The sequence below is a fragment of the Euleptes europaea genome, chromosome 13, assembly GCF_029931775.1.
Source record: "Euleptes europaea isolate rEulEur1 chromosome 13, rEulEur1.hap1, whole genome shotgun sequence".
In the NCBI taxonomy this organism is placed as follows: Eukaryota; Metazoa; Chordata; class Lepidosauria; order Squamata; family Sphaerodactylidae; genus Euleptes; species Euleptes europaea.
In genome coordinates, this window is record NC_079324.1 from 3,841,113 (window position 1) to 3,865,931 (window position 24,819).

At 46.4% G+C, this 24,819-nt stretch overlaps 1 protein-coding gene across 1 annotated transcript in view; it reads left to right on the forward strand.

Moving 5' to 3' along the window:
* AR (androgen receptor) overlaps positions 1-24,819 on the forward strand; it is a 280,055-nt gene that overhangs the window by 190,832 nt on the left and 64,404 nt on the right. Inside the window, exon 3 of the mRNA XM_056859314.1 lies at positions 21,799-21,915. Coding sequence (XP_056715292.1) covers positions 21,799-21,915 — 117 coding nt within the window. The remainder of the gene's footprint in view (positions 1-21,798; positions 21,916-24,819) is intronic.

The following is a 24,819-nucleotide window of genomic DNA, read 5'->3' on the forward strand; positions in this document are numbered from 1 at the left end:
TCCTCCACAAACAGAGAAGGTGGACAAGCAGAGCTGAAGCCTAGATCAGGTTGGGGAGGACTTGTTTGGCAGCTTGGAGCCTCCTGAACTCAACCTCACACAGGAGGAAAAAACAACATTCTCCATCTTTGCAGGATCAAAAATCTGGTCCCAGCTACAGGAAAGGTTGGGGCTCTCTGTTCCTGATAGAAACCTTTCCTGGTTCGCCATCTTCTACCAAACCAGCTTGTGCTTCAATCCGAATAGATTCCTGGTACCAGATCTCAAGCTTCTTGCTGCCTGTTGTGGAGATCTTGAGGCTCCTGTCCCTGCCCAGATGGTCAATTCTGACTCTGCTTGTTCTTGATTGCCTGTGACCCTTGTGCTTTACTGCCAAGCCTGCAAGGTACATCACGGGATCTGTAGTGCAAGGAGCCAAATCAGCTCCAGAACTGGGAAGTGAAGGGGCTTTCTGTGCCTGCCTTGTGGCCAGAATGCCAGGTCCTCCTTTGGACTGTGCTCCAGATTTCTTCCGCATCCTTTCGCTCCAGCCATAGCTCAGGGATGGAACACTTTCTTTGTATGCATTATGCAGAGGGCATCAGAGTCAGTCCCCAGCTGGTCTTGGGAACTTTGTAGAGCTACTGTCAATCAGAAGAGACAAGGACAATCTGGCTGGACCAGGGATCTGACTTGGCGTGAGGCAGCTTCTTCTGATGTTGTACTTATTGATAGACATCTTGGCCCCACTTTTATAGATGTTTACTTCCTCTTCTGAGAATTCTGCGTAAATAGAAAATGCTTCTTCCTGATGCCCTTGATGAGACAGCAGCATAGGCAAGGGAGGCAAATCAAGATGTGTAATTGTTTGGGCTCTCAATGTAGAAAAGACCATGATAATTTATTGCTTGCAAAGTAGGAAAGGACTGAATCTTTCTGAAATTAAACATAGTCATCAAGCTGTTGAGAGGTTTTACAAGCTGGCAGAGAAGTGGGGGGCGGCGGGAAAGGACCCTCAAGATTAAATAAATTCTATTTACAGTTCTGTATATTTTAAAGGATGGTTGTCTAAGTACTCATCAGTTTATTTTGAAGTGCTGAGAATGAGTCAGCCTGAAAATAGTAAGCGCTGATATTAGAAGAGTTTTGGTGGAGAACTATTTTGAGTTTTATATATTTATAAGTCTTCTCTTGATTTTTCACTGTTTTTCTTCTGGCACAAAATAATTTCTTTGTTGCAACATGTAAGCACTCATGTGAGAACTGTGTGGATTTAATTGCTGTTGGTTGTTTCCACATGACAAACGACTTCTAATATAGAATGGCCGGCTACGTATGAACTGGGCAGTTTTTCCTTTCTGTTGCCCTGGAATGAAAGCTCTGTCTTGCCATGGTGAAAACAGGGGAGAGTAGTACAGGCCAGCGGAGGGAAGGCAGCTTGGTGTAGCCCGATGCGGTCCTATTTTGGAAGCTAAGCGGGGTCAGTACTTGGATGGGAGACCACCAAAGAAGACTTTGCAGAAGGAGGCAATGGGAAACCACCTCTGCTTCTCACTTGTCTTGAATGCCCTTGCTGGGGTCTCCAGAAGTTGGCCGTGACTTGACAGCACATGCATATGTAGGCAGCCTCTTGATGAGCCGGGCCTAGTATGAAGACTGAGAAGTCAGTCTCTGGCCACAGCCCCACCCCAACTCCTGTCCCACATTTAGCATAAAACAAGCAAACAAACCCTGACTCCTTCAGCCTGGATTTGGCCATAGCCACGCCCAACCTTTGCTGACTTTGGCTCCAGGCTTCCCCAGACATTAATGCTGGGGAAATGGGCTTGCTCCAGATTTCATGTCCCACATAGAGCGGGAGGGTGTGTAGGGATGCAAAAGGGTGTCTGGGGATAAAGGGAGAAGGCTGGAAAGGAGTGGGTCAGTCCAGGAAATCGACTGCCACATGGGTTGCCAGGCCTCTCTTTGCCACTGGCGGGAGGTTTTTGGGGTGGAGCCTGAGGAGGGCCGGGTTTGGGGAGGGATTTCAATGCCATAGAGTCCAATTGCCAAAGTGGCCATTTTCTCCAGCGGAACTGATCTCTATTGGCTGGAGATCAGTAGTAATAGCAGGAGATCTCCAGTTAGTACCTGGAGGTTGGCAACCCTAACTGCCCCCCACCTGTGGATCAGCAGCGTAGGGCAGTTGTCTCAGGAGAGCTCCCTGGGTTTGGGGGGGGGGGTATTGCCCGGGCTGGGAATCCGTTTCTGTCCCTGCTCCAACCCTGCCTTCCTGTCTGCCACACGCATGGGCTCTCCACTTTCTCGTGGCTCATTCCTCCATGTTTTGGTTAATGTTGGAAACAAGAAATAAACAGGTGCCAAGTTGCAGGGTGTCATATGGTATGCTCTCTAGTTTGAGTTTTAAATACAGATTTTAGTTTAAGTTATCTGGTCCAGGAAGACGTGTCAGAACTTAATTTGCTCTGATGCCCTACCTTTGCCACATTGAGGTTTTACTCAGTTATTCAAAGAGTGCCCAATATGGACAACAGCAGCTCCACACAGCTCTGCCCCTCAGGCCTGGACACCCTTCCACTGGCTTCGGCCCGAATCGGTTTGTGCCACTTTCTTCAAATTCTTGTTTCCCATGCCAAGCTGCCCCAATATTTTCAGGTGTTCTGAAGAAGAGTTGGTTTTTGTACCCAGATTTTCTCATCCTAGACAGTGGAATTCCTGCCTGCCATTGCATCTATAAAGGCACTGTTCTTTTCAAGAGACTCTCTTGGAGTCTTCCTACCAGTCGGGGAACTAATTTCTTCCCATCAGCATGAATTACAAAAAAAATATTCTTATATTTTTATGTTGTTGCATTAAAAAAGCCAACACCTTTCCTGGTGCCCACCAAGTGCTTTTAGAAATTGGGTGGTGCTTTTGCCAAGCAGGGCTTCTGGTTGGCTGTGCAGATTAAAAGGCATCCTTTTAAACAGAGTTTCTGCCTGAAAGGTTGAAGACTTACTGTGGGGGCTATGCATAATTTCGCTCCCAGACATTTTGTGGTTGGCTCTGCCTCCTGGCGCAGCCATTTTGCGGCTGTGCCCCCCCCCCCCCCGTGTCAGAATTCCAAATGTGCCCTTGGGGACCCCCCTGGGCTAAGACAGCAGAACGTTAGTGGTCTGCATGGGGAACTGCAGTAGAGAGTTGAGTGGCAGAGGAGCTCCCTGGGAGGGAGCGTGCCTGTGTGTATATTGGCATGTGCCAAACAAAGGCTTGTCTCTTGAGGGTTATTGCTCTTTCTGTATCAAGGGAAAGGGCTGAAAAATCTGCTAAACTTTGTGCACACACAAACATTTGGATAACGGTCACCCTGGAACAGCCTTGCATTTTCCCCTGCCTTTATCTAGCTTCAAGGTCAGATAAAGTTGCCTTGATCTCCCTTCCCACCACCACCAATTTCACATTCTCTTGGGAGAGATGTGGACTGGGATTTTTAAAAATATTTGGGGCTGATTAGACTATGGATGGCGGGAAGGCCGTCAGGCGCTGAAGAAGCCGGGCCCTGCAGCCTTCCTAGGCATGTCTTTCCAAGCTCCTGGTGCAAAGAGGGCAGGGTAGCCACATGGGCCATCCAGAAATTTCTTGCCTGGGAGACTTGAACATGCATTGCATTCTCCTCCAGTTAGAGTTCGCACTTCATCACCCGTGAGCCCCTGCTAGAGCCAGGATTCTGCACTGGGCAGGAGCTCAGTCTCATTCTCCCAGGACATTTCTTGTGTCCTTCAGGGAGCAGACTTCTGTCCTGAAGAAGGCAGCATAAAGCAGAGGACAATTTTCAATGTCCCGTCCCTGTTTCTTGTTCTCAACGCCCCCTTTCATTTGTGTGCCAAACAAATCTACGTTTCTTTATCTTTGCACCATTTTCTGTTTCCTGAAACATGATTTTTCCTGTAAAACATGCTCATGTTTTAATGTTACTCATGGACCAGTAAATCAGCTGTATACATTATATTCATACTACAGATTTTAAAAAAATGGAGCCCCATGGTGCAGAGTGGTAAGCTGCAGTACTGCAGCAAGCTCTGCTCACAACCTGAGTTCGATCCCGACGGAAGTCGGTTTCAGGTAGCCGGCTCAAGGTTGACTCAGCCTTCCATCCTCCCGAGGTTGGTAAAACGAGTACCCAGCTTGCTGGGGGTAAAGGGAAGATGACTGGGGAAGGCAAACCACCCCGTAAAACAAAGTCTGCTCAGTAAACGTCGGGATGTGACGTCACCCCATGGGTCAGGAATGGCCCGGTGCTTGTACAGGGGACCTTTACCTTTACAGATAAAAATGGCATACACTGTTCATATAAATTGTGTGTAAAAAGCCTACAATGCATGGATGTATGTGTGCACCGTCAAGTCATAACCAATTTAGGGCGACCCAGTAAGGGACTTTCATGGCAAGTGAGAAGGAGAGGTGGTTTGCCATGTCCTTCCTATGCACAACACTCATGCCAATACCCATTAATCAACAACAAAGCAGCAGCACCTTTATTGGCATATATGCAATTAATACAGGGACAAAAAACAAGGAGAACAAAAGCTGGGACCAGATAGAATCAGAATTTAAATTCTCGAAGCCTCATCGCTAGTTGTAGAGATTTTGCTACCCTATCCATTACATAAGAGTTTGGTCCAGAGAGAAGAAACAGAACTTTGCAATTGTCCAAAACTCCACTCCATTCATCTAAGAGTGACTTAAGAAATTTAGTTTGGATATCAACAGAAAAAGGACAATACAAAAAAACGTTGTAGTGATTTTACGTTGCTCATAATGCACGGACAGAATCTTTTAAAATATGGAATTTTCTGAAACCTCCCAAAAAGTACAGCTGAGGGTAAAACGTTAAACCTCGCAAGCATAAAAGCTCTTCATTGTTGCGAGTTAATTAAGTGGTGGAAGTAAAGCGCCAGACAATCCAAAAGTAGTGGGATCCCGAGATTTACAGGGGAGCAGGTTTTCCTGGCTGCACAGTTTAGTTCCTGTGATTCTTTGTCTAGGGATCAACCTTTTATGATTTTATATGCAGACGTGAATCTAAATTGAATCCTAATGAAATGATTTTTTGCTCAATGTAACTTAACCATTTAGAGGACTGATATTCAGTTAACATTAAGTAGGTAAAACTAGTTGAATCAGACTTAAAAAGCAAATGCAACCAAAATTTAATCATTAGCAGCCCTGCTATAGTTTTTACCAGTCTTTGGTTGGTCTTCCTCTGCACAAAGTGCATACCCAACCCATACACATTAATCTGCAAAGTTAAAAGTGAAGGATGGAAAGCATCAACAAAACTCTGAAAAGAAATGGAACAGGGAGCAAAGCCCAGCCCCCCCCCCCCCATGAGTCACCTTGAATTTAGGCAGATCGTGAGAGAGAGAGGGCAGGAAGAGATGAGGCAATCTTCGGCTCTTGTGGCCCTTTCTTACACGCCCAGGGAAATGCCAATCCCCACTCTGAGGTCAGGAAGGAATTTTCCTCCAGGCTAGATTGGCCAGGGATCCTGGGTTTGTTTTTTGCCTTCCTTTGAGAATAGAGCAGGAGCCCCTGGAGGATGGGGGAGCGGATAGGGTTGCCAGCTGAGTTGGAAAATACCTGGAGATTTTTGGGATGGAGCCTGAGAAGGGCAGGGTTTGGGGAGGGGAGGGTCTTCAATGCCATAGAGTCCAATTGCCAAAGCAGCCATTTTCTCCAGGTGAACTGATCTCTATGGGCTAGAGATCAGTTGTAATAGTACCTGGAGGTTGGCAACCCTAGGGGAAGGGTAACTGAATTTCCTGCATGGTGCAGGTGGTTGGATTAGATGACCCTCTGATCACCTGGCAGGCCCCGCGAAGCCTTGGTCTTCCCCTTCCCCCCACTCATGCCTTTCTAAAGGGGACCCAGGTTTTGCACAGCCGCAGGCTCCCCTCCTCAAATCAAACAAGTACCCTTGAAGCCGATAATGGGAACAAGCCAGAGAAGTGGTTTGGGGAGGGGGGGATAAGAGAGGCGCTACTGAGAGCCGGTTGTGTTAAAAGAACTTGGTGAAATATCACATTAATGCACTCCAGGGCCATTATGTTTTTTTTCCTCGCAGCCAAGGGTCTTGGGTGTTAGAAGCCAGTTCTAATAAGGGCAATTACCAGGGGTGGTTGTCGTTGTTTTTTAAACATAGGGTTATTTTTCTGGCCTGCTCCATAACTTCACGCTATGCATCCTGAGAGTACAACAGCATTATTAAAAGAGAAAGGCCTTATAATGACTTTTATACAAGACCTTGATTACACGTTGTTGATACGACTTTTGCAGATGGAGGTCAACAGTGTCAATCAAAGAGCATGGTTGTGTAAAGCCAGGAGGCCCAGAGGAGGCCGAAAGCAGAACAGGGGACATTCTTGCCGCAGTTGCCTGGGCTACAGCTGGTTTGCAATTGTCTGCAAGGAGCTCTTCTTGAAAACTCGAATGCACTTGCAGGACTCAGAAGTGGTCCCAGAGACTGCCTCTTGGCTGGAGGAGCACTCATGTGCCCCTAGAGGAAATGGGTGCTGTGGCAATTGGACTCTATGGCATTGAGGTCCCTCCCTTCCCCAAACCCCGCCCTCCTCAGGCTCTGCCCCAAAAATCTCCAGGTATTTTCCAACCCAGAGCTGGCAACCATAGGGTGGGGCCAGGTGTAGCTTTTTTTCTGCAAGGCTTCTGATTGGCCACTGGAGATTTGTGTGGATTTTAAAAAATGTTGATTTGGCAGCAGCTGCCATCCCAACACAGCAATCTTTATTGTGTGACCGAATGTAAGTTGTGGCAGCCATTTTGTGGCGACCATTTTGTGCCTACACCCACTGTGTTGTATCAATATTCAAAAGTGCCTGCAGGCTCATAAAGGTCGGGTACCCCTGGGCTAGGCTTGCCAGGTCCCTCTTTGCCACTGGTGGGAGGTTTTTGGGGGTGGAGCCTGAGGAGGGAGGGGTTTAGGGAGGGGAGGGACTTCAACGCCGTAGAGTCCAATCGCAAAAGTGACCATTTTCTCCAGGTGAACTAATCTCTATCGGCTGGAGATCAGTTGTAATAGCAGGAGATCTCCAGCTCATACCTGGAGTTGGCAACCCTACGCTGGGCTAGAGTAACTTGTGGCCTCAGGCCAGTTCTAGTCTCCTGAGTGAGAGCCAGCGTGGTGTAGTGGTTAAGAGCGGTGGTTTGAAGCAGTGGACTCTGATCTGGAGAACCGGGTTGGTTTCCCCACTCCTCCACATGAAGCCGGCTGGGTGACTTTGGGCTAGTCACACTCTCAGCCCCACCTACCTCACAGGGTGTCTGCTGTGGGGAGGGGAAAGGAAGGAGATTGTAAACTGGTTTGAGTCGTAAGTGGTAGAGAAACCAACTCTTCTTCTTCCCTTCTGGCCTCAACAGAAGGCTGTGGGTAAGCAGCAGCTGTGTTACTGGATCCTGGCCTCTTTGAGGAAGCTCATGGGGTCTTGACCCCCCAATACCCCCCCCCTTCCCGGTCAAAGTCGCACTGTGGCCAAATCTCCTGGTGATCCCAGTGGGCCAGGTGGTTGACTGGAAGCCAGAGAGCCAGGTTGAGAGTGCACGAAAGGCCCCTCCTGAGGATAGCGGAGGCACAGAAGCCGCTGAAGCACCCAGCTGCCCTGCTCCAACTGCCCCAGTCGGGCAGGTCGCACAAAGATGGGGCGCTGGGGCAACTCTGGCTTGAGAAGCAAGCGCACTGTGGGCTCCTCCAGTGTCGCTTGCTGCCTCGGACCCAACGACCCCCTGTGCTCCTAAAGCCGTGTTGCCTCTCCATGGCCTCTCCGTGGCCTCGGTGGGGGAGCGTGTGTCTGGATGGGACCTTCAAGGAAACAAGGAAGCAAAATTTAGATGAGGACACCAAGGAACCAACCCCTTGAGCCATTTGGGATGTTGCGGGAAATTCTGCCTGTGAATGGCTAGTACTGAAGGCCACGCAGGCTTGGCACGTCCCTTCCTGTTTAACAGACGGGGCCATCTTGGGTGCCAGGGGCACGGCAGGGTCCCATTCCACTGAAATTTCACTTAAAGCAAAATAAGGTGGATGGAGGGGCTCCCAGACAGATCAGATTGACTTTTTAATCTGTTCTATATTATGAAATTAAATATTAAATACATAAAATCAGAGAGAAAAAGATAAGGACTATAAAGCACTTGCGCATACAGGTGCTTGAAAAAAACGAAGTATTCCAGTATGCTAGAATTTTGGCTTTTCAGCAACCGCATCCAGCAAAGGAAGCCACAGCCTTCAATTTGCAAGACCTGAGCAAGGCTGTCAAAGACAGGACAATTTGGAGGACTTTCATTCATAGGGTCGCCATGAGTCGGAAACGACTTATTGTATTGTATTGTACTGTGTATTTTATTTTGGCCTATGGCTGTAAGAATAAACATCTGAAGCAACTTGACAGCACTTAACACACACACATCCAGCTATTATGAAATAACACTGGCCCCAAGGAAGAGATGAAAAGGTATCCCTTCATTTATGATTAGGCGCACGTGTGCTTGAGAATGCCAGGCCCCTGAGGAACTGACTTGGGTTGTAGTGGATCAAGTGAAAGATCTATGTTAGAGCTAACGTTAATTGTGGAGTTTCCTGATGTGGCAACACTGATCCAAAAAGCTCATAAAAAGCTACTCACGGCAAACAGAATTTGGCTTCCACCAAACAGCTTCGGAGGCTTTTGCAGATGGGATGAGAATATTTTAGGGCAGTTCGTGTGCCACAAAGTACTTGCACTGGTAGCTGAAGGCAGCCTGGCAAAAAATTTAATGAGCCAGTAATGTTATGGGCTTATTTACACGGCTAATCAAAATATCCCAAAGCTGCCACCTCATACATTCCCCCTCTCACGGTTCCTTCCCCTAGCCTTCTCTTCTGGCGCCCCCCCCCTTTTCCTTTTCCTTCCTTTCTCTTCTCCCCCCACCCCTCACTCTGCCATTCCCTAATAGCTGGGGGGGGGGGTGGCTGTGGAAGAGGAGATTCCGATTTCAGCCACTGTCGCCTCATGCAACACAATGGTTTGTAAACTGTATTTTAAAAGATCTGTTTAGGCCTCCACTCCAGTCAAGGTGACTTAATAACATACAGAGCAATACGTTTCAATTCAATCAATAAATTATACAAACTCAGAATAAAATCACACCATAAAAAAAGAATAAAAATAAAAGCAGCTGTCCAATTAATGTTTTAAGCAGCAGCAACTATAAAAGATGGAACCCCGCAAAAACATAAATCAGAAATAAAAATAGCAGAATGTTGGAATGTTGTCATTTATAAGCCCTTCAACCAGTTTAACATCAAAGGCATACAGACAACAATTAAAACACTGAGCAGGAAGGAGGGATTGCTGAGGAAATGCCAAGTGAAACGAAAAGAAGGTCTCCCCCCACTTGGCTGAAGACGGCAACAGAAGAAGACAGACAAAATTTACCCTTTTGATGCAGCTAAGACCTTGGTGTGCTGTATCACAGGCTGCTGCAACACTAAAGATGTGAAACTTCCACAAATTGTGAAGCCAGGGTGAAAAGTTTTTCACCTATTTTTTCACACACACACACACACAGAGGATATTGAGGGGAAGTTTTAAGGGAAGAGTAGTGCTGGGGGAGAGAACCTCAACTGACGCCCCGTAGTATGTGGGGTGCCTCAGGGGGCAATTCTCTCCCCAATGCTTTTTAACATCTATATGCGCCTCCCTTGCCCAGCTAGTCCAGAGTTTCCGGCTGGGCTGTCATCAATAGGCAGATGACACCCAGCTTTTTCTGCTGAAGGATGGCTAGCCAGGTACTATTCTGGATACCCTGGCCGAGTGCCTGGAGGCCGTAGTGGGATGGTTAAAGTAGAGCTGACTGAAACTAAATCCATCTAAGACAGAGGTCCTGTGGCTGGGTCGGGGGAGGGGCAGGTCAGCCAAATTGGCTCTCAGTCCTTGACAGGGTACAATTGACCCCATCTTCTTCCATCAGGAGTTTGGGAGTAACCTTGGGGGACTCCCTCTCCTTGAAAACCCAGGTCAACAATGTTGCCAAGATGGCCTATTTTCACCTTTGCCGGGTCCAGCAACGTATGCCTTACCTGTCTCGCCCTGACCTAGCCACAGTGATCCATGCAGTGGTCATCTACAGACTAGACTACTGTAACTCGCTCCACACAGGGCTGCCCTTGCTGTTGCTGTGGAAGCTACAGTTGGTCCAAAATGCAGCTGCACAAATCCTTACGAAGACCCCTTAGAGGGCACATATATGTGTCCTGTGCTCCAGCAGCTGCATTGGCTCCCTGTTGATTTCTGGATCAAGTTCAAGGTCTTGGTGCTTACCTTCAAAGCCCTAAACGGTCTGGGACCTTCGTATCTATGGGACCAGATAATAATGCCTTGATTAGTTGTTGTTTAAATTTATAATTTTAAATGTGGGGAGGGTGCTGTGGGATTTTTAGGTGCTGCCACTTTTTAGATTGGTTTTAGACTGTTTGGATCCATATCATCTTATTAAATCTTAATTTTATTAGTGCTTATATGTTTATGAATTTATGGCTGAAGTTATATTTCATGATTTCCCCCTAGGCAGGGGGAGGGCCCTAGGCATTATATTTCCCCCTAGGCAGGGGGAGGGCGAGATATAAATAAGGTAAAATAAAGCCTAAAGTTATTTTACCTGTTTAACTACATAAAATGCATTTGTTGACAATTCAGCATATGAAATTGTATTTTTTGGCATGCTTATCTGATGTGGAAGTATAAACACCTTTAGTTTTCTACAAGCAAAATCAAGGACTATATCCACGCTAAAGTGACAATGGCAAATTGCTGCAGTCTGTGCTGCCTTTAGCATTATGTCAGTTGCTATGTGCCCAACTGAGAAATAAGGGGAAATGAAAGCTGAAAAGAGACAGTACAAGGTTGGTAGTAAAGGGAAGGAAGCTATTTCCCGTCTCATATTGCTATAATAGAACAGCATATTTGGATTTCAAGTTAAATTATAATTTTTCAATGGTATAATATCATCTTATGCATAATAGCATATTAACCATGGACAAAATTAGTCCCATGTAAATCATGTAAATATGTTTGGAGGAATTGGTTCTCGTAGGTTATCCGGGCTGTGTAACCGTGGTCTTGGTATTTTCTTTCCTGACGTTTCGCCAGCAGCTGTGGCAGGCATCTTCAGAGGAGTAACACTGAAGGACACTGTCCTCAGCTGCTGGCGAAACGTCAGGAAAGAAAATACCAAGACCACGGTTACACAGCCCGGATAACCTATGAGAACCAATGAACTCTGACCATGAAAGCCTTCGACAATATTTTGGAGGAATTATTATATAATACTAGATTATTTCACATAAAAATAGTATCTTCTCCAATGCAAGAGTAGTTTTTTTTCCAGGTGAGAGAGACATAAGATACAATTATGTCCAGAATTTTTTGGGGGGGGGGGTGTATAACATGTGGAGGGTGTGTGTGTCTTACATTTAGGGTATCCTTCCTTGTGAGTAAATCCTATACATAGGAATAAAATCTTCAAATGCATTTCACTCATTGTAATAGGGAACGTATTTCATAGGAGTTTGGTGTTTGTTCTTTTCAGCATCTATATAAAACAAATTTGCTACATAAGAAATGTCCATTTTTTCCATTGGAAAAAGTTGAACGACGCCCGGGGAGGCGGGGGGAGAACTTCTCCCAATTATTTTCTGGTTCTGTTTTCCAGTCCTTTCTATCTCCAGGGCTCTTTGGCTGGCCTTTCCACCTCTTTCTCTCAACCTTCCTCTTCAGGCTTGATTTCTTCACATCGAATGATATATCCCACATTTCTGTTTGCTGCCCTTTCTCTCCTCCTCGCCTGCTTCTCTCCTGACGGTCCTCCGTAAACCCCAAAGAACACGCTTCACTTCCACAGGCGGGCTTTCCTGCGTTGACACTGGAAGTCAGTCTGGCTCCATCTGTTGGTGAATTTGAATTCACCTCTTTGTGCTGGCGGTGTTAAACACACCTCATATACTTCTCTTCCGTCTGTTGCTTTACCAAAGTTATAAACCCGAGAGCAAGTTCTGTGCCTTATTTTTGTTTCACATAGGTGCTCTAGAAATAAATTGATTAAAAACACATTACCACAGAAAGAAATGTCAAGAAATGATGACAATTTAAGAATGATCAACACGCTTCTCGTTCCTGTTGGCTGCCCAATACTGGCCATTGCTTGACTGACCTTCGGTCCCTTTGGCAGAAGAATGGCCAGCGCTCGCCCCATTGACAGTGCCCTGGTTTTTCATTTAAGGAGGCTTTTTAGGTTTTGCGCCGCTTGTGTTTGTGGTGCAGGTGTGGCTAGAGAAGTCTGTGCTTAGTTTAAAAGCATGGCTTTATCTTGATGTTCCAGGCTGTTTCTCATTTATTTATTCATGGCATTTAAAATCACTCAAGGCGGCTTACAACACAAAATTTAAAACAATAAATTGAGCAACATGAAACTAAATCAACTAGCAATAAAACAGTCACACCTCCCAAAGTATGCCATATCAGCTTGAACATAAGATTTTAAAATGAGCAACAAAGATTAAAGAACTGAATAGCACTAAAAGCAAAGCAGAATAAATGACATTTTAAAGTCTGGTAAGAAAAGTCTGGTAAGAAATTAAGGGGAAAGGCTTACTTCCCCCCTTCCAGGAAAGAACTCTTTTTACTAGTCTCCAGAAGGCCATAAACGAGGGGGGGGTGGCGGCGGGGGGGGGCAACCAAGTCTCCAGGAGACAGGAGTTGCAGATCTTTGGTGCCACCCGCAAGAAGTCTGTGCCCCACATGCCTGCTAATCTCACCTCCTGCTGCACTGACAGGCAGAAAGGTCTCATCCCCAAAGCACTCAAGGCCTGGGGAGGTTCATATGGCTGCAGGGGGTTCCTGGGGACATTTAGGCCTTTAAAGGTCACCACCAGCGTTTTGAATTGTTCCTAGAAACAAACTGGGAGCTCATGTAATTGCTACAATAGTTATTTGTTTGTTTGTTGAGTTTATACCCCGCCCTCCCCAGCACTGCTGGGCTCAAACCTTCAAACAGAATGAGTACATATAAATACAATAATATTGAAACATATAGCTTAAAACTTTAAAACGAAACCCAATTTAAACTTAGATGGCGCCCTAATTCAATAACTGGCTCCTATAAAAAATATCCTCACCGAGGTTGGCCAGAGGTGGACGTCAGCAATGCCAGTAACCTCCAGGAGGGGCCACTGGCCCGAGGCCAGGAAGGCAGCAGCAAGGGGGGTGGAGAAGGAACGGGAAAGGACAGGCAGGGCAGGGTGAGGGAATGGGAGGGAAGGGAAGAGAGGGGTGGAGAGGGGGCAGGTTGGCCAGCCAATCCATATAACCGTCGCTGTCCTCAACCATGTGCCTGGCAGAACATCTCCGTCTTACATGCCCTGTGGAACTGGGCTAGGTCCCATAGGGCACTGATCTCATTCGACAGAGAGTTCCACCAGGCTGGGGCCACGGACAGCTGGGTGGTTCTAGGGCCAGGGACTACCAACAAGTTCTTTTCAGTAGAGTGCAACGCACTCTGCAAAGTGTATCGGGAGAGGCGGTCCCAGAGACACAATGGCCCCAGACCATTTAGGGCTTTAAAGTTAAGTACCAAAACCTTGAACCTGATCCAGTACTCAACCTGAAGCCAGCACAGCTGTGCTCTTAGAGGGGACCTGTGCCACCGTGTTCTGGACCAGTTGAACTTTCCGGAGCAGCTTCAAAGGTAGCCCTGCATAGAGCGAGCTGCAGTAGTCCAGTCTAGAGGTGACAGTTGCATGGATCACTGTCGCTAGGTCAGAATGGGACAGATAGGGAATCAGCTGTTGGGCTTGGGGGAGGTGGAAGATTTATTACAAAAAATAGTTTCTTGCAAGCTCATTCCAGGCAGTTGTCTCTGAAGAATAGTATGATCAATAATGAAGGCATCCAGAAATGCTAACTGGGACACACACACCCTCTCCGCTGCCTAGTGACGCTCATTAGGTTGACCAAGGCAGTTTCAGCCCTACAACCAGACTGAAAGGAATGTCATGAACTTTGCAGTACCCATGATAAATGGTTGAACATACTGTGTTCGATGGGCCGCATCTGATATTCACCCATCCACTGACCAGCTTGAACAGCTGTCAGAGAGCTTTGCCTTTGCACAACAGGGGCTTGCAGGGGCTTTTGCATTTGCACAGTAAGTGAGAGGATTCTACCCAGGGTCACAAGTGGACAGATCAGGCCACTCAGTGATGTCAGGGAGGAACTAGACATCCCATAAGACTGTGCACAAATGTGAAAGAATGATGATGATATGGACTTGAACATCAAATGCGAAGACTTTCAAAAACAGACAGCGTTTATAATTGATTGTTTGGCTCGGTGTTTATATGATTGGCCGCCAAGTGGCATTCAGTCACCTCAAGTCTGTGGGAGAGGAGGGAATTAGGACTTCCACAAGGTTTTGTGAGAACGTGGACGTGAAATGCTGCCAGCTGCACTGGGCTGGACTGTTTGAATACCTGAAAAGCATCTCAGCAGATCCCACTCTCTTGAGCACCTTGCCCAGGAAGGGTATCGTTGACCCTGGGTGGAAAGTGCTGTCAAGTCACACCGGCTTATGGTGACCCTGTAGGGTTTTCAAGGCGAGAGGCAAACAGCAGAGGTTTGCCATTGCCTGCCTCTGCATAGCAACCCTGGGTTTCCTTGGTAGTCTTCCATCCAAATACTAACCAGGGCCAACCCTGCTTAGAGCTTCTGACAAGATCAGGCTAGCCTGGACCATCAAGGTCAGGGGAGTGGATTGCTGGGTGGAAAGTCTTCAAACCCTGGAAAGGTCTAAAGATGGCTTTTTTAAAAAACAGAAGATGAATAAGGGCCTCCTTTAAAACTCCCTCCTGTTAGGAGACATTTTTGTCCACTCCAGCCACTGACCTAACCCTTTGTTGGCAGCTTGAAATAGCCATGAAGGGAAAGAGTCATACCTCAGGAACCTCTTCAACAACAATGTTTAATGTGAAGTCTGCCTCCGAGTGAATACTACCAACTATCAGCTGAGCATCTTGCAGTATTATTACAACGTGCCATTCAGGTCTCAAAGTCCTGTTGGGGACCTGAAGGCAAAAGGCCCTGAACCACTCCAAACGGCAGTGCAGATTGAGTCTTAGTGGGCACGGTGCTGCCAGAAAAATAAGCATATCTGCTGCCATCACCACCTGTGGCAGGCTTGAAAATGAGAACTTTGGCCTCTACAGCTTTCCAGGTTCCAGCCTGTCCTGCACAGCTTCTTTCTATGGGGTCTGTGTGAAGTTTTAACCCCAGTCAAATGAACAATTTTACCAAATCTGCATTGTCTATGTTGCTGAAAGCTTCTCTCCCAGAGTTGCTAGAATGTTCATAAATATTCTACAGCATCACATCATTCAGTCAGGGTCAAAGACTTCCGTCCCACAAGCATTACAGAATGTAAATAGTAATGGTCAGTGGCATTTTCAGCAGAGGTGGCAATCCTGCTGTAAGCAGAATCCAAAAATAAGGTTTACTGTATTCTGGAGACTAGTTGTGTCCTGCATTATGAATGGCCCAAGCTAGCCTGAACTTGTCATATCTCAGAAGCTGCTAAGGAGGATCAGCCCTGGTTAGTATTTGGATGGGAGACCACCAAGGAAGGCCAGGGTTGCTATGCAGAGGCAAAACCACCTCAGCATCTCTTGCCTTGAAAACCCTATAGGGTCACTGTAAATTGGCTGCAGTTTGGTGGCACTTTCCATCACCTCCATTGTTTTGAGGATTGGACAAACCTGGGCAGTTGTTCTAGCTCTAATAGCAAGGGCTTATTTATTTACTGTATTTACTGTCTACCTTTCTAACTGAGACTCAAAGCGGATTACACAGTGTAAGTGGAAAACAGTCCATAAGTAGAGAAATTGAATAAGCACAGTGTAGGTCAATCCATCAATATGAGGAGACATCTAGTAAGCAATATAACACGACTAGGATTACCAAAATACGGATAAGCACAGTGTATTAGGCATGATACCGAATGTGGATATAATAAAGAAAAATGGTACTACATCAGTAGAAAACAATGGAGTGACCACAGGATAATACATGCAGCAAATTGATAATACTTCATATGCACAGCCCCTTTCCCTTTATAAAGCATCTTCATGCACTGTTCAGTTACAGGATAGCCATATTACCGTTCTGTAAAGCTCTCCTGACCCATGGCGTTCTACATAGCTTGTGGAATGACAAGAGCCCGGGAGCCTTCTTGACCTCCCCACAAGGTGGGGGCCACAACAGAGAAAGCACATCCGCACAGGCAGCTGGAGATCTTGCCCATTTGCAGTGCACGGCAGTACTGCAGAAAGCTCTGAGCAGATGAGCCAACGTGTTGAGGCCAAATGCATTAAGGTCCTGCAGACATAGGCATAAACTATGGGGGGGGGGCTGAGGGGTTCGAGACCCCCCCCCCCCGAACTTGGACAGGGGGCTCGAGCCCCCCTGGGAAACCAGAGCTCACATGAGGGGCTCAGTTACAATGGCAGCTGAAGCACAGTCCTGTCCTACCTTCCTGCTGTATCATATTACAATTTCCATGATTCTTTGGGGCTTTGTTCCTGTTTGTTAGTATGTATTTGTGTGTTTGTTATACAATTTATATATTTGTCAGGAGCAGGCCATGAAGACAGTTCATGGTTGTGCTCCCAGGTGCTGTTTTGCAGTTCTCTCCAAGGCCAGTCCGTGCCCCGTGTTTAGACTTCATAGAGTCCTTCATAGATTCCTTTAGTGTGGGAATTGCCAAGTACTCCTTCCTGCCTCTGGGAGGGGGGTTGCCTGGGCTACTGGTTATCTCCTTTTGCTTTTCCATATATGCCATGTGCCTTGCCTTAGCCCCTTACTAGTGTCATTCTGAATATGGCTTCTGTAACCTGTCGATTCTAACCAATAAAACTGCTTTCGTGGACTTTCCGTCTGCTGGAATCTGTTTATGGGTTTGCTGCAGGGCTAGAGCTCACAACATTGCCTTTAAAGACCTGTTCCAATGGCCCAAAGGATCTTGCCACTGAACTCTGCAGGATTTGTTCTCACCCACGACTACTTCAGGTTTAGTGAGGAGTTAAACCTTCAAATCAGTGGCACAGCTGTGGGCACCCGCATGGCTCCACAGTATGCCAATATTTTCATGACGGATCTAGAACTGCGTTTTCTGAACTCCTACTAATTGGCACCTCTCCTTTACATGAGATTAATTGATGACATTTTCTTTGTCTGGACTCATGGCAAAGAAGCCCTCAAAAGTTTTCACCAGGCTTTCAACAACTTCCACTCCACACTCAATCTAACTATGAACAAGAAATAACTTTCCTGGACCCCATAGTATAAATACATGAGGGACGCACAAGCTCCACATTATACTGGAAACCGACAGATCAGCAAACATATCTACATGCCTCCAGGTACCACCCCGACCATATCAAACCATCCATTGTCTATAGCCAAGCCCTACATTGTAGTCGTATCTTCTCCAACCCCTCAGACAGAGATACTCACTTGAAGGAGCTACAGCAAGCATTTTTGCAACTATAATATCCTGCTGATATGGTTAAAAAGATGATTGGAAAGGCCAGAATGATAGCCAGGCACAGCTTGGTACTAGACAAACCCAAAGAAAATGACAATAGAACATCTCTGGTGGCCACATACACCTCACAACTCAAACCAGTCCAACATACTATTATTAACAACCTCCAGCCAATTCTGCATTGTGACACTTCCCTTTTCAGAGAAGAGAGCTTCTATTGTGAAGCAAAAGCCAGGCCAACAGTACCGATACTTCAAAAAGACCCTATGAATGGCTCTCTCATGATGTGGCAATGGAAAATGCATATTGTGACTGCTGTCACTTAGCAGCAAATGACAGGATGCACATGAAACTTTTGTTCAAAATGGCTTCTCAAACTGGAAGAAGTCACTGTTTAGATTTCAGACCCATCAGAATTCTACCTTGCACTGTTCAGCTGTCCAAGCTATAGCCTCTGTTAAAGCAGGAGTAAATGTGCAGAGCAAGCTTTCAGAAGGCCAGCAGAAGTAAATGCGAGATGCTAGAAAGGCACTGCTGACAATTTTAGCATCAGTAAGGTACCTTGCCCGTCAGGGCATTACAGTGTGCAGCCATGACAAAGAAGAGTCAAACCTGAAACAGCTCTTGCTGCTACGTGCTGCAGATGTTACACAGCTGAAATCATGGCTGAATCATACAAACTGCAAAAGGATTTCACCTACCATTGTGACTGAAATGCTTGAGATCATGGCTCACAGTGCTCTACGTACACTAGTGAGAGAGATTAAAGCAGCTGTTTATTACAATGTAATTGTTGATGAGACCACAGATTTCACCACACAAGAACAGGTTTCATTTTGCTTCTGCATTGCTACAGAGGATATGTTTGTAAAGGAATTCTTTTTTTTTTTTTTTGAGTTGTGAAATTTTGTTTAGCAGCAATGAAAATTTGTCGCCTTAGAACAGCGCAATTGACAGATGTGTCCCAGCTGTAATTCTTTTTTTAAATGTTTTTAAAATGTTTTAAGACTCGGACTGTAATTCTTTGATTGTAAGAATCTATTAGTCCATGCTTTCCGTTTTATCATTTTTTGACTGGCTAAGTGCCGCAAATAAATTATCTATCTATCTTCTTTTTTGGATTTTATGAAACTGAATTCACCACTGCTAAAACTCTTTTCTATTTTGAAAGATGTACTCTGCGGCTTTGATCTTTCTCTTGACAGATGTCATGGCCAATGCGATGATGGATGTTGTTGGACATCTTAGTAGAGAACAGGCTCTTGTAAAGACTGAGGAGCCAAGAGCACTATATGTTCATGGTTTTGCACATGTTATGAATTTAGTGGCACATGATGTGTCCGAAAATGTTATTATGTGTAGAAATTTCCTGATTATCTGACATGATCACCTTTGTTATAACCAAAACTTCTTGCTTTGTTTAAACACTTTCCGCAGGCAGAGAACATAAATCTGAGACACCTTTGCCCTACTAGGTGGACTGTAAAAGCAGCTTCCTTACTGTCAGTGGCATCAAATTATAGGAAATTGATTCAGTTCTTTGAGAATGTATCATAAGAAAAGAACACAAGAAAGGCCCTGCTGGATCAGACCAAGGCCCATCAAGTCCAGCAGTCTGTTCACACAGTGGCCAACCAGGTGCCTCTAGGAAGCCCACAAGCAAGACTGCAGTAGCATCCTGCCTGTGTTCCACAGCGCCCAATATAATTGGCATGCTCCTCTGGTACTGGAGAGAATAAGTATGCATCATGACTAGGGTTCATTTTGACTAATATCCATGGATAGCCCTATCCTCCATGAACATGTCTACTCCCCTCTTAAAGCCTTCCAAGTTGGCAGCCACTACCACAACATTGGGCAGGGAGTTCCACAATTTAACTATGCGTTGCGTGAAGAAATACTTCTTTTTATCAGTTTTGAATCTCTCACCCTCCAGCTTCAGCAGATGACCCCACGTTCTAGTATTATCTCTCCATACCATGCATATTTTATATACCTCTATCATGTCTCCCCTTAACCACCTTCTTTCCAAGCGAAAGAGCTGTAAGCGTTTTAACCTCATAGGGCAGTTGCTCTAGCCTCTGATCATTTTGGTTGCTCTTTTCTGCACCTTCTCAAGCTCTGCAATATCTTTTTTAGGTGTGGTGACCAGAACTGTACACAGTATTCCAAGTGTGGTCTCACCATAGATTTGTACAAGGGCAGTACGATAGCAGCAGTTTTATTCTCTATTCCTTGTCTAATGGAATCTTCTGAGGAGAGAGGAGAACCTGGGCCAAAAGCAGATGCATATGCACAAAGCTTGTTAGATTTGCTACTTACTTCATGCTAGTTACTGCTTCTTGTGTTTGGTCGTTTGGACACATTAAACACAGCTCTTCAAAAAAGTAATCTACAGTTCCATCAAGCAGAACTTCTTTTTGCTTCTGCAAAGGAGAGTACAGAGCAACTGCCTAAAAACTTTAAAAGTCATGACAGTAAAAGGCTTCGATTTAGAGATTTACCATTCCTAGCAGAAAACCTGCACTATGTGTTGATGCCAGGTGTGATCCTCACTAGTTTCAATCTCGTAAGGATTTCTACAGGAAAATCTTTTATGAAGTCATTGATAATATCCAGAACAGTTTACACAATCACTTTTCTTCAGATGTGTCGCAAAATTTTAAAGTTTGTCATAGGAGAGGATAGTACATACATTCTAAACTTTTACAAAACTGACTTGGGTGCTGACCAACTACAGCTTCATTGGGATGTTTTTGGATATTGCAAGGGAGAATATTTGATTTTACTATAATTTTTAAAATGTAAATAAACTGTTTGCTTTGTTAATTAAAAGTGAAAGTTGTATTTCAGCTGTCTGAATAACATTTGTTGAAGCCCCCCTAAATTTCTAGGAAGCCCCCCTAAATTTCTGGGGAGCCCCAAAGGGACAAGGTCGACCTCGACAACTCCCTATGGCCCCTCCCTGTGATGTCACTGGCTCCTCCCCATGATGTCATAGCAATGTCTCTTGCCCAGCCCTCCCAGGAAATTGGAAAGTCTACGCCCCTGCCTACAGATATCAGGTCGAAGACCTCGACAAGGCTTTGTTCATGATAGTCAGTACCTTGAACTGCACCCTGATGGGCAGCCAGTGGGATGACTGCAGAATGATGGGCCTGGCCCATCGAGGTGCTGATGATGTCCAAGCGGAGGCATTCATTCTGTTCCTCCTGGAGTCAGCGGAGCAGCTGGCGGCCAGCACCAGTCTTCTGAAGGGGCTTGCTGTCTAGGCAGCAAGCTCACAGACAGCAGAGACGCATGCTAGCCATCTCTCTGCTCTCTGCTTAAACCAGGGCTTAAAGTTCCTGGAAAGCCAGAGGCCTCCCCTGTTCCTCAGCTTCACCTGGCCGGGGCTTGGCTAAGCCCCAATCCTGCACTTCACTCTATTCACTTGGACAGTAATCTAGCTCAGTAGCTGGAACACAGGCTGCCAGCCAGGCTCCTTGTCGTCACTCGGCCGCCGTGTGGTGGGCCTGCCGCCTCTGCCATTCCCCCCTGGGGGACTGATGGTCTGGACTCTGGCACGTTGGCAGCAGCATCTGTATCTAACCCTTCAGGGGCAGGTCTTTCAAAGGAAGCCTTGGGAACTAAGAGATCTGGGTCTTGGATGGGTGCCCCTGAGCCTCTGGGTCTTACCCCAGGGTGGTCGCTGCCTCTTCCTGGTCATTCTCTGAGGAGTCTGTTTGAGTCTGGGACAGGGGGGTCACGCAGCAATTAAGCAGGATTCTGTATTCCATCACAGCACCATACAACAATAAAATGTGTCATTGCAGATATTTGCACCTGGGGAGTCTTAGCTGTCATCACCTGGATTCTCAGAAGTCAAAGAAGATGGCAGACTGCTCTTCCTGTGCCCTGCCTCATCATTAGCAGAAACAGGAAAATGCAGAATAAATATATGCAAATGTAATTGTTCTGCATAATTGTATAGGTCAAAGAATTTTGCTTTAAACAGACAGACTCTGGGTTACCTTGGTTAAATTTTTTGTATTATTTTTAAAAAGTATATGATCCTTGCTGTATGAATAAGAATGTTTCTGCAGCTTTTATTTATTTAAATATTTATACCTCGTCTTTCCTCTTGGCTCAGGATGGTTCTAGCAACACAAGGATGATTGTTATCCTCTTATTATTGCCTCTCTTTTTTTATTAAAGGTAAACAGAAATACCTCTGTGCCAGCCGAAATGACTGCACCATTGATAAGTTCAGAAGAAAAAACTGCCCTTCCTGCCGCCTTCGAAAATGCTATGAAGCAGGGATGACTCTTGGAGGTAAGGAGTGGCTGCGTGCAGGAACCTTTGTTTCTTTCTGCACTGTGGTTTTGCTCTTTGTGTGCCATGCCCCTAGATAAGGCTTGTCAGGAGGCCAGCTGATAGAGATCGTCTGAGCTGATGCAATAATTCTCTTGGCTGGAGTGTCTGTGCACTCTGCCCTCTTCGATCCATTGCTTTTTCTTTTTCTTCTTTTTTTGCAGGTTGCTAGTCCTCACGGTGTCAGTCAGCAGGTCAAAATAGACTTCCAAGATCATAAAATCTAATCCATAACTCCTTGATCAATTAACTCACGTGTCAGGAAAAACATAAGCCTGTGATCTGGGCAAGTGCCAGTGTGCCAAAAACAAAGAACAGGAGGGGCAATGGGGTATTCAGAAGGAATGGCCTTGCTGAATGCTGATTTTTTAAATCCAACCTTTAAAATATCTATTCACGGTCCCGATGCAAGAGGAGAAAGTCAAACAAATTCCATCCCCCCCACTCACCTGCTTCTTCGTTCCTTCATTTGCATAGCCGTTAGCAATAGTTGTTTGCATAGCTAAGCTGCGGCTGTGATTCTGCATGCTTCCTTCAGTGAATGTGTCGATGCAGGGGCAGAGCAAATACAAAAGGTCGCGTTAAAGGGGCTCTTAAGAAATGCAGAGCAGGTATGCCGCAGCTTTGCAGTGACGTCTGGAATGACAGTTCAGCGGGAAGAAATAAAAAAAAATATGCGGGCACTTCCGCCTGGAACTCGCTGCTAATTACCAAGCATAAACGGCCTTACTGATTATAATGCCTGATTATAATGCCAACAATGATTATAATGCCAACAATGATCCCCACAAGATCTTAGTCAACTTCTTTTTGTTTGAGTTGCATGCCTTAGCAAGAACACACACATCACTTCTCTGGTTTGCTTAATAAATTTTTTAAAAACTTTTCTGATTTTTCTGCAAACATTGAGGTTCCCCTGGGCTTATAGAAACAGCCACACCCACACCTGTTTATGGCCCCATTGTATGGATTTTTTGATCTTCATTCTGGAGCCATGTTCACAATGAACATAAAGATTGCTTCCTGAGGAGCCTGAATGCACTAACTGAAGTGGAAAATTTGGGGCCCTGTCAACAGCTGGCCAATTTTATCCAAATAAGTTGTTGGTTCTAAAGGAGGTCATAGAACAGTGATGGCGAACCTTTTAGAGACCGAGTGCCAAAACTGCAATCCAAAACCCACTTATTTATCGCAAAGTGCCAACATGGCAATTTAACCTGACTACTGAGGTTTTAGTTTAGAAAAAACAACTCATACATTAACATCCCCACTTCATCCCATGCTAGCGGAGTCACTCTGCACAGGATCGCGGGCCCGGATGGTCTCCAGGGGGCTCGCCCCTCACCTTATAGAGCATGCAGTGCAGGTACAGGTAAGGGGTGCATCACTTGAAGTCGTGCAGGGTCTCAGCTGGCGGGTAGTGGAGCTGGAAGACGGGTAGGCCATGCTTGCAGCACCGTAGGCAGGAGGTGCACCGCAGGACATGCCCGAAGAGCTCCAGCTCAGCCAGCCCCTTGTCCAGCACGGTGCCGGGGCCCGGCTCTCCAAAGGCCGGCTCCCCGAGCCAGGGCTCCCCCGGTGCCTCGCCACCGCCTGCGCCCTGCTGGTGGCAGTGTGCCTCGCTGTCACATAGCAGGCGGTGGAGGTGCAGGCTGGCCTCCAGGGCACGGATGCTCTCCTTCCAGCCCTCGCCCTCATACTGCTCCAGCACGTAGGCGTAGGCGCACTGCAGCGGCAGCAGCTCGGCTGCCGGGAAGTTGTGGAAGCTGTACTTCTCGTACTGCACGCCGACCAGCAGCAGCAGCAGCCCCCGGCTTCGCCACTCCATGCCCGCCCTGCCGCCGACGCCTGCTGCTGCTGCTGCTCCGGAGCCGCTCGGCCGCTTGAAGGCCCATCGGGAGGTTCTGGGAAGCGGGGGAAAGGAAGGCAGGAAGCAGGCCCAGGCGGATCCCACAGGGTCTTAGCGCGGCGGGCAAGGGGAGGGACCAAATGGCCAAAACGCATGGAAGGTTTTGCCTTGGATTTACAACTCTCTAGATGTGCTGGGGCGACGGCGCGTGCCCACAGAGAGGGCTCTGCGTGCCGTCTCTGGCACCACTGTCATAGAAGATAGCATAGGTATGTAAGCATCCAAAATAGCTTCAGACAGTTTGTCCTTGTAACCCAGTACTGTCTTCTCTGACTAGCTGTGGATATCCCAGTTCTCTGGCAGAGAGAGATCTTCCCCAGCCCTAGAATCATAGAGTTGGAACACCAGGGTCATCTAGTCCAACCACTTGCAGAATACTTGAAATTCACAACTGCCTCCCCCACACACACCCAGTGACCCCTGCTCCATGCCCAGAAGATGACCAAAAAAAAAAAAACCCACCCAAAGTGGCAATTGGCATTTTCCTGGGCATTTAAGAAAGGGCCACGAGAGCTAAGCACTGATGTAACCCTTCCTGCCCTCCCTCTCATGATCTGCCTAAGTTCACAGAATCAGCATTGCTGTCAGATGGCCATCTGCTTAAAAACGAGAGCTAAGCACTGACGTTACCCTTCCTGCCCTCCCTCTCATGATCTGCCTAAGTTCACAGAATCAGCATTGCTGTCAGATGGCCATCTAGCCTCTGCTTAAAAACCTCCAAAGAAGGAGAGCCCACCACCTCCCAAGGAAGCCTGTTCTACTGAGGAACCATTCTCACTCTCAGAAAGTTCTTCCTAATATTTAGTTGAAAACTCTTTTGATTTAATTTCAACCTGTTGGTTCTGGTCTGACCTTCTGGAGCAACAGAAAACAACGCTGTGCCATCCTCTATATCACAGTCCTGAGAGGTATCCAGAGGAGGACAACAAAGATGGTGAGGGGTCTGGAGACAAAGT